Source organism: Lampetra fluviatilis, chromosome 2, assembly GCF_964198595.1.
Source record: "Lampetra fluviatilis chromosome 2, kcLamFluv1.1, whole genome shotgun sequence".
Classification (NCBI taxonomy): Eukaryota; Metazoa; Chordata; class Hyperoartia; order Petromyzontiformes; family Petromyzontidae; genus Lampetra; species Lampetra fluviatilis.
Window position 1 is genome coordinate 456,098 of NC_136276.1, and position 10,940 is coordinate 467,037.

The 10,940-nt window shown below is 48.1% G+C and overlaps 1 protein-coding gene across 1 annotated transcript; it reads right to left on the bottom strand.

Moving 5' to 3' along the window:
* Positions 1–2,064: 2,064 nt before the first annotated feature.
* LOC144938867 (tubulin alpha-1A chain) lies at positions 2,065–7,199 on the bottom strand. The gene is made up of 4 exons (XM_078866654.1): positions 7,091–7,199; positions 4,977–5,199; positions 3,851–3,999; positions 2,065–3,260 (listed from the first exon to the last, which is right to left on the bottom strand). Exons 1-4 carry the CDS (start codon positions 7,091–7,093, stop codon positions 2,280–2,282), a joined length of 1,356 nt encoding a protein of 451 aa, XP_078722780.1. The 5' UTR covers positions 7,094–7,199; the 3' UTR covers positions 2,065–2,279.
* Between the last annotated feature and the right edge of the window lie 3,741 nt (positions 7,200–10,940).

Genomic DNA, 10,940 nt, shown 5'->3' on the forward strand with positions numbered 1-10,940 from the left:
AATGCCTTTCATAGTTAAGATAATAATTGTAATTTCTATTTCGCTCCCACACCGCAAACCATTACAACTTACAAGGGCGCTATACCCCTTGCTCTGTTCAAGAAACGTGTGAATTACAATTTTGATGTTTTTTAAAAGCTGTTTGTTTCTGGCCGCTTGGGCCTGTGTTCAGCAACTGTTTAAAAAAAGTTGTTAATGCATTAGGCTGTCACCTTGGCATATAACTTGCATAACATGGTTAATAGGACCATTCTCACACGCACTTTAATGGTCCAAATTTGAACAATCCCGGCACATTACTCATTTGGGATTATATCCAGCAACCATTATCCCCTACTGCAAAAACTTGGCAGGACCCGACGGAGTCTTGAGACTCAGCGAGGCCGTCCAGGATAAGCAAGCCTAATGCTAATAATAATGTTGCGAGCATACAATACTCTGGTCTTATCATTCGTGACGAGCATTGCCATCGTCACGTGGGGAGCGCGTATCGCTATTGCTGTGCCCTACACGAGGGGAGAACGAGGCTCTGTAGCAGCCACGGCAAGCGTCACTTGTACCCTCGTCAGTGTACACACGAGTAGTGCACGTCAATTCGTACTAGTCCAGTCAGTCTATAAATCACCTTCCGCAGACGACTTCTTGCAGGAAATGTATAATTTAGCATCGATTTGTTTGTGCAGTGATGACGATTTTACGAGATCTTCCTTTCTCTCTGTACTTTTATTTTAGTTGTAATGTGACCCAGGTGACTTGCACATCATGATCTCGAGCTTCTCACCTGGCTAAATACAGCAACACTTGAACCGTGGCAAACCACCTGCAAACGGACTGGAGTGTGGGGCTGCATGAAGCGCTTTGCTTGGTGGTGCAAGGATGGGGTTCCGTTGCCGGAGCTCTCTTCTGTTGTGAGGACGACACAACGTGTTTACTCTACACCACGTGGCACTGCGTGAATTTACCTAAAAAGGGAATCAATGGAAAACTAAATGTGGTTCGTGTTAGGGTGACAGGCACAATGGCCTTCCAATGTTTGCCACAAGTGTGCGGTTTACTTGAATACACCGTTGAAGAACAATCCAGGCAGCCAACCGTTGGGTGGCCTCGCACAGTGAGTCACGGGGGTCGCTTGACCATACTACACCATGGTGGTGTTGATATAAAAGGTATTTTGGGAAGGGGCACCCCATTACCAGTTCAGATATCATTCATCACTGATGCTCGCTGTGGTTGTGCATCGACATCAAGTCACTTGAGTTTATAATGCAATGTACTATCACCGCTCCAAATACAAAAATGTACTCTACTGTGAAGAATACTCCATTCAAAACACGTGTACTTGTGTATATAAATCATTTAAGATGTCTAAGCATCCTAAATACATCTGAAATATGTATAATTTCAAGGTGCATATTCAATTTAATACTGCAAAACAAACCCTTAATTTTACTGAGCATTTAGGAAAAACATAACTGGAATGCAACTGTCATTACATTCGAGTTTCATCTATTAAAGTTTAAACTGGGTCACACAAGCTGCAGCCGTCTGGATCTCATCCCCATGTGGCCTCTCCTACAGATTTCTGCCACAGCCCAAAGCAGTGTGGTTACAACACACCAGCAGATGGCAATTAAAGCGTTAAATAATTAATTTCGTAACATTAAACCACCTCCATAAAATAATAAAATGCACGTGACCACAAAGAGGAAAAAAAACTGGGTCAGGTGAAAATCGTCAGGTGGGTTAACAGAATCAGAATATTTACTTATACGGGAGGAATCCAATGAGCTATAAAGCTCTTTCACAGATGTCCAGTAGGGGCACGGAGTCAGACGTTAACGAGAGAAGCATCCAAAGGCTGATTTACCTCCCAAATTGAATTAAGTGCTGTGGTCGATATGCTGCCCAATTCCAAGGGCGCATTAAGCCGGCGATGAATCGCGGCAATGGATAAACAGACAACGCACGCATCGTTCCATCCTCACAGTATCGACAGCGCCCATCGACCGACCGCACAACTCGCAAACGTCCCCGAAATAAAACGCGCACCAGTGAAACGACCAGTTGGTATGTGACCTCTTTATTTATTTTCAAGAACAAGAACACAGTACAGGACTCTTGTAGCAGAAAAATAGGGCTTCACAAATATGCGTGGTACAAAGATAGGTGGGACTCCGAACCCCATGAGTTGGATAGAAAAAGTAGGACACACACCAAAATTTTTTTGTTTTGCTTGAAGGAGCGCGGCCACTGGCCGACAGAGGGACGAGCCTCCGGCTCTAGTACTCCTCTCCCTCCTCCTCGCCCTCTCCCTCCACCGAGTCGACGCCCACCTCCTCGTAATCCTTCTCCAGCGCCGCCAGATCCTCGCGAGCCTCCGAGAACTCCCCCTCCTCCATGCCCTCACCCACGTACCAGTGCACGAAGGCGCGCTTGGCGTACATGAGGTCGAACTTGTGGTCCAGGCGAGCCCAGGCCTCGGCGATGGCAGTGGTGTTGCTGAGCATGCAGACGGCGCGCTGCACCTTTGCCAGGTCTCCCCCGGGCACCACGGTGGGCGGCTGGTAGTTGATGCCGACCTTGAAGCCCGTGGGGCACCAGTCGACAAACTGGATGGTGCGCTTGGTCTTGATGGTGGCGATGGCGGCGTTGACGTCCTTGGGCACGACGTCGCCGCGGTACAGCATGCAGCACGCCATGTACTTGCCGTGGCGGGGGTCGCACTTCACCATCTGGTTGGCCGGCTCGAAGCAGGCGTTGGTGATCTCGGCGACGGACAGCTGCTCGTGGTAGGCCTTCTCGGCCGAGATGACGGGTGCGTAGGTCGCCAGCGGGAAGTGGATGCGCGGGTAGGGCACCAGGTTGGTCTGGAACTCGGTGAGGTCGACGTTGAGGGCACCGTCGAAGCGCAGCGAGGCGGTGATGGACGACACGATCTGGCCGATGAGGCGGTTGAGGTTGGTGTAGGTGGGGCGCTCGATGTCCAGGTTGCGGCGGCAGATGTCGTAGATGGCCTCGTTGTCGACCATGAAGGCGCAGTCCGAGTGCTCCAGGGTGGTGTGGGTGGTGAGGATGGAGTTGTAGGGCTCCACCACGGCGGTGGACACCTGCGGTGCCGGGTAGATGGCGAACTCCAGCTTGGACTTCTTGCCGTAGTCGACCGAGAGGCGCTCCATGAGCAGCGAGGTGAAGCCCGAGCCCGTGCCACCGCCAAAGCTGTGGAAGATCAGGAAGCCCTGCAGCCCCGTGCACTGATCCGCCTGGGTCACAGACAGAGAGGGAATCACATTAAAACCACAAGGCTGCATTCAATGTTCAAACATTAATTTATACGGTGCTTAATGACAAGGGATATGATGTATCAATGCATTAAACTTCCTTCGTAAGACACATACATCATGTGAACCTTTGCTACATTTATTGACGGACTTGTCATCATGCTTCGGCGGTGCCTGTTGCAATCTCACCACTCTCGCTCACCTTGTCCAAACCTGCACTGTTGCTCACTCTCTGCTAATGGCTCGACATATTTCGCTTTGCAATGGGATGGACGGTGGTCTTCGAACCGCTAGTTCTCTCCAATAAACATTTTGGGCCCACTCTGGATGTTAAACCATATCCTCTTAAAACATAAACTAGTGCTTTAGAGGGGACCTTTGCTCATCCTTGTACTCTCATTTGCCGTTGATGTTGAACTTTTTTCGCACTGTCCGTAGCCAACCGTGCTAATCGGAGGTGCGAGAATCTCCGGTTACAAGCATAACGATGGCCAAAACCGATGAGGACAACGACAGCGCTGATGGCTACGTTTCTGAAAGAGGTGGAGTACTCTGTGGATGGGCTCTCTCACCAGCTTGCGGATGCGGTCCAGCACCAGGTCGACGATCTCCTTGCCAATGGTGTAGTGGCCACGAGCGTAGTTGTTGGCGGCGTCCTCCTTGCCCGTGATCAGTTGCTCGGGGTGGAAGAGCTGGCGGTACGTCCCCGTGCGCACCTCGTCTGCACACGCAGGCCACGCCGTTCGATTAACACCTCACACGTCATTTTACTTGCAGTCCGTAGTCACGTGCGATCGGCAAAAACGCCAACGGGAAATAAACTGTTGTGGCTGATAGCGCTTCGCAATGTAATGTATTATACAGCCATTTGTAAATCCACTTGTGGTCAGTGAAGGTTGGTGAATTGGGAGTCCCAGGACCAGTTTATATATAATATGCCACTTATGTAATCTATGGCCAGGAATCAAACTTAGATCACCCAGTTCATTGCTTTGACAGCACTTAATGTTACAATATTTTATTTCTTGTGAACAGGCCTTGGTCTGTATTACACTTATGTAATCTATGGCCAGGAATCAAACTTAGATCACCCAGTTCATTGCTTTGACAGCACTTAATGTTACAATGTTTTATTTCTTGTGAACAGGCCTTGGTCTGTATTACAATGCACCGTGGCTGTGCATAGATTATACAATGTGCTCGATTGTGCTCAATGAGCTACATGTTTGTAGTGATCTCTTGCTTCCCACACAAAGCAACCCAGTAGTATTTCTGCAATGGGCCCTCTATGAGGAAATATCTATGAATACTGCCCAATTAAACAAATGCTGCTAGAAAACAATGGTTCAGTAAGCCTATCACCGGTGAAAAGACAAATGTTTTTTATACATTAGCCCTGGTCAGGGGAATGTGGAGGATGAGCAATGTCCCACATTAATTCAAAACATATAACGGAGCAAAAGTCACAAATGGCCTTGACGAATTGTCTCAGTGACCGAGACATCTATTTACCAAAAAATGGGGTTGTCATGGTTACTGGACATCTGTGAAAAATATCTTAATGGCTCATCAGATTCCTCCAGTATAAATAGTCTGAATCTGGTTCGCATGGGCTGTGGTGCAAGAAATGAAAGGGGGTCCCCATCTCTGTCCCATCTCCCCCCACTCTCTGGTTTCACACGGGAGGCCCTCACGCACCCACTACGGTGGGCTCCAGGTCCACAAACACGGCGCGGGGCACGTGTTTGCCCGCGCCGGTCTCGCTGAAGAAGGTGTTGAAGGAGTCGTCGCCCCCTCCGATGGTCTTGTCGCTCGGCATCTGCCCGTCGGGCTGGATGCCGTGCTCCAGGCAGTAGAGCTCCCAGCATGCATTGCCGATCTGCACGCCAGCCTGCCCCACGTGGATGGAGATGCACTCACGCTGTGCGGGGAGCAGAGGGGACACAGAAGGAAACAGACATTGACATGGGGTCAGTACCAGCAGAAATATTGAGTGCCGACACAGGGAGAGGTGGTGCAGTGGTTTATGTATTCTGCTACGATCTCTGCAACTTGGATTTTATTCACCACCATGCCCGTCGGTAGCATGTTGTGTCAGCGGCGGTGCAGCGATTGTCAAACATGACAAACTGCATTCGATTACTATGTGGCCATCTGTGGTAAGTGGCTTCTTAATGCCCCCGGGCATCCCTATATGGGATGCTGTGTGTAAATACCAACAATATAGGAGAGCAGTTGCCTCTATTTAACCAGAAAATAAAATATAGGCAAGTTGAGATATACAGCAATGCATTTTTGCAAAGGCAGCCTGGGTTACATCAAGCCATTTCGAAAACACCAGAATATACTACGTCTCACAATGGAGAGACCAGGCAGAGCCACACGTGTGGTTCTATGCTCCACCATCCCCATCGTGTGCCGTGCCAGCCTCCATTGTTGTTGGCTCGCAGCACTCGCCTCACTCGTCTGTAACAGGGGATCTTTGTCTTTAGGGAGTCGTGGTATGGCTCTGCAGCCCGCATGACTCCAGTCTGATTAATAGTAGGCTGCACATTCTTTAGCGATTACTGTATTTGCTTAGAGCTGGTGGGGTTTTTCTTTATATATATGTGGCCGAATAGCCCATTAATTATTTAAAAAGGCAGATTTTTCGTGATGGTAGTTCGGGGTGGGGGCCGTGCGCCGTGGAAAGAAAACAAGATGGGGTGCGGAGAATGATGTATTCTCATTACTGGGCTTGAGATAAAGGATGTCACGCTCTGGGATGGGCTAGAGAGGGAGGGGCAGCACGAGATGGAGGGGAGTGGCGGAGGCTCCATGGGCAATGGGGAAATGCGGTTCGTGCAGACTGACGGCATCGCGTAGCCGTTTGCTGTAACAGCAGCAGCAGCTACACACACGGTAGCTGCTGTTGTTGTAACAACGGACGTTAACGGGAATACAGGCACGGCCATTGGCCAGTGCCAGTGTGACTGGGAAAGAATGACATCAGGTTACTCAAGCCAAGCGCTCTCGTACTCGCAATGTAATTTTCTTTGTTTAAATTATATGGGCGCATTGCGGTGCCTGTCATCCCATGTAACGCGCACATCCGTGCGTGTAACACCAGCCTCGGTGCATTTTTTTAAAACGCATTTATTAATGTACAATACACACAATAATCGAACACAATACTCACGCGAATGTATATTTCATAATTGCACAATAAAAAAAATCTAAAAAATTACGAAGCTTAACCTGCCACGACGTTGAATATGTTCAATATGAAAAAAAAAATAAGATTCACGATCAACCATGGTCAATCCACTGCTGGATGAATACATTGCATATTGTGAATTTCAACAATGATGACAGCTGAGAAAAAAAATCACAGTGCAACAAATGCAATAAAATCTAACGGTGCGGGCTTTGGCGAACGGTTCTCAACCCCGCAATGCGTGACAGTTATTTATGTTATTGGTTCTTTCGGTAAAGTCACGTAGAAGGGAAACAATACAATTATTTGTTTTATATTTGTATTATTTTGTTTCCCTTCAACGTGACTTTACCGAAAGAACCAATAATATTAATCCCTGCAGTCACGAAAGCTTTAAATCAAAATATATTTATTTATTTAGCACAGAAAACCCAACATGGCCAATCGCATCCCCTGGAAAATTCTCCATATGCGCGGTGCCTCCTTTTACAGAGAATCCCGTTCATTTCTATTTTACCCTGCAATTCAACGAAACAGGCGCACCGTATCGATATAGACATAGGCTTGTGACGGTGCATATATATCGTAAAATAACATGAATTGTGATATACTTTACCATGTTGTTGTTTTAGCTGAACGAAGGAGGCGACTGGGTGAGGAGGATCTCGCTCGTCTCAGCCTTTATGCAGCTGCCGTGAGCTCGAATGGCCGCCTGGCCTCACCGCTCCGCCTTTTATACTCCGCGCCCACGGCGACGCGGAGCCGTCCGAGGGTGGCAGCAACGCGAAGGTGCGGGGAGGGGGGCGCGTGCTCCCATTGGCTGCGCCGCACCGCGTCCGTTTACCATTGCCGTGGCGGCAAAGTGAGGGACAGCGCTGATTGGCTCGTTTGAATCTTAACGCTTTTGTCCAGGTAACCCCCCCCCTCACCCCCTGCCCCCCCCACAACCGCCGCGCTGTTTGTAGCAACGGAAGCGAGGCGCGCGGCCTCGCGGCAGGGCCGCGCCGCGTCCGTTGCCACGGCGACCTGATTTGCATGAGAAAGGTCGCCATGGTAACGGCGTTTAGCACAACACTTTTACTCAAACAAAACTCTCCAGATTTCAAGAGAGCAACGGTCGACGGTTTAGTGCGAGACGCGAAGCACGCACGAGAGAAAGAGAAAATAAAGTCATCAACACAACTTAATAATGTCAAATAAAGCTAGGTCTGGCTGTTAGTTGAGTTTGGCTCGCCCCCGTCAAGACTACTCGTGTCCACCTCGGGCAGGAATCTCACTCCAGTTACCGGCTTCGTGGCGCAGTGTACCGAACGCTGCGCCATCGCTTAACTCATCCAATAATCAATGCCTTTTGACTTATTTTGTGCAATGAAGAAGGCCCATTACCCGAAACGTCGCCTATTATATATTTGTTTTCCTTTCAAGGCCATACACAGTGTCATTGATAAGCGTGTTGAGTTGTTTCGTGCGAATGTGTACCACTACCAATCAGCAGATCCGTCACCATATTTGTTTGCATTCCATTCTGAAGGCAAATAGGAGGGTTTTAACTTCTCATCAGCACGGTTGTAGCCCGATTAAACCATTGCCACCCGTGTCATTAAGTGATATATCTATCATAATAGAGGTTTGTGGGTTAGATCGCGTAAATATATAAATGTGTCGTTTAAACCCGCCACCACCCGACACAGCCAACTAGTAAGGGTTGTCACGTAAACAACGTGGCCAATTCGTCACTAGTACAGCACTAGTGTGTAGTGTATTGTATAGTAGTGTAGTGTGTAGTGTATTGTGTAGTGTATAGTGTAGTGTATTATGTAGTATATAGTGTAGTGTACTAGTACAGCACTAACCAGTGTGTTGGAGAGCCAAGCCACAACATTTACAAACTGATCTGTCAGGCTGTGTCGCCTGATGAAGCTAGTTGTAATTACTGGCGAAACGTCGTACTTAGTTTGTGAATGTTGTGGCTTGGCTCTCCAACACACCGGTTAGTGCTGTACTAGTACACTACACTATACACTACACTATACACTACACTACACAACTATACACTACACTATACAACTATACACTACACTATACACTACACAACTATACACTACACTATACACTGCACTACACACCAGTGCTGTACTAGTGACGAATTGTCACGTTCTGTTTACGTGACAACCCTTACTAGTTGGCTGTGTCGGGTGGTGGCGGGTTTTAACGACACAACATTTATATATTTACGCGATCTAACCCACAAACCTCTATTTTGGATGATATTGGTCGCAAAATCCTTCGTGTTGAACTGATATATCTATCGTTTGCTACTGACATGAATTTGTGGAAACACAATAGTTCCCAACACTAAAGCCTGTGTACCATTTGATAATTATTTAACGAGCGGCTTTTGTTTGGACATCTTACTTTGTATGGTAACTACATCTGAAAAGAGTGACTGAATCAATTAATTGAAGGGAAACCCGAACTGGAATACGACACTCGAGGTGGAGGCTGGGAACCCTTTGTCTCCACGAACAAACTAGACAGTGTGTGGTGGTCATTTTAGGCTGAGTCGACCTAGGGGAGTATCGGGCAGACTAGCATGAAGGGTACAGTGAAGAACCCTGACTAAACACACACATATAGTTCAGACATACCATGAGCACACGATACAATGTACACAAATTAAAGACAAAGACCCCCCGTATAGGATATTCAGACTGTTGTGGCAAGTGGTGTCAGCGAGCCCCTCGGCATCGTCATCCTGAAGGAATCCGATGAGCTAAGAAGCCCTTTGTGCACACACGTCCACCTCTTGAGGCAGGCAGGGCACACGCGATGTGGTGGGTGGCCAGCACCACGCACGACCACTCGCTTCGCCCCACAAGTGCTGACGTTTAAGGCTGAGTCGACCTAGGGTTTGCCCGGGACCGGCTCAGATATTCACCACAGCCTTTGATCCTGAGTGGGAATCGAGCTTGGGTTGCCGGGCTGCCACCGCTTCCCACAGATTAAACACGCACATACTAAAAATAGATACCAACTACACAGACCTACACAACACACACACAACACGCACATACTAAAAATACATACCAACTACACAGACATACATAACACACAAACACACATACTAAAAATACATAGCAACTACACATACCTACACAACACACACACACAACACGCACATACTAAAAATCCACACCAACTACACAGACATACTAAACACACACAACACACCGAGAGAGGCATTATGAAATTGAATGTTGACCGTTGCTCAGTAGCCGATACTACAACAAGCGAGGTGGAATGGCGCCTAGCAACGTGGAGTTGAGATCTGAGTGGCCACGCCGTCATTGTGAGCCCTCTCACACACACACGAGGGGAGCGACGTGGCAGGCAAGTTCCACTCTGGAGCAAACACATCGTCGTCACCCGAACCGCTGGTGAGAAAGTCCGCATACAACAGCAGGCAGGTTCATTCGGGGAGTTTATATTTGTGTGTCACCAGGTGAGAACCCAAGAGGCCAGGATGAGTCTCGTCTGTGACAGTCACCTGGGTCACCAACACGACAAAAGCCATCCGATGACGAACAGTGAATCGGAGTGAGTTAATCTCTACTCTTTGGTTCTTTCGTGACTGCAGTCACGAAAACTTCAAATCTAGAATGAGTTGAATCTCACTCATTCACTCCAGCAGTCACTCGCTCGCCAGCGGTCGGTCGCCTTCTTATCACTCTTCTATCGCTACGAGATGGGTGACCCCGCTACGAGACGGGTGACCCCGCTACGAGATGGGTGACCCTTGCCACGAATGCCACTCTGTTTCCTCCACCCCTGTCGAGGGCCATCAGACTGTGTCGTCGTCGTCGTCGCATCCACACGACTGTTCAACCACACACCAACACTCCGGGCCGCTTTGCTTTCTTCGCATCCTCAAGTTTGGAATTCCCCTCCTCTCATCTCTTTTCCCAAGCGATATAATATTCTTTGGGTCTTTGGATATAATCTTTATCAATTCCAGAAACCTGTTCACTCATATTTTACTTTTACTAGTTATGTATCTTGCCGTGTGTACCAAGTGGTGAGGTGTCTGGTGAGTTTTGAGAGTGGCCAAGAAGAGAGAGGAAGACCACGTGGCAAGAGAAACCAGTTAGGCGAGAAGCGTTGAGAAAAAGGGACTGATCATATGGGGAAGATAACCTCGTCTGTAGGACGGGCTGCCCTGAAGTAAGTTATACTTCTAATAGTTGGATTTCTTGCTGGCAGATTGCAGTTTTGGTCCTGTGGGTCTGTGCTCAGTAAGCAGTGATTTTACAAATAACACGGCTGAATTGCTCATACTATTCACAGGCATGTGTACCGTACTGTGCACCAGATGTATCATGGTTTTCATATATTACGTATACATTTCCAAAGACTCGTCATTATAAATAATATCTTTCACTCGAGACCGTTCAATTACTTCAGGATGC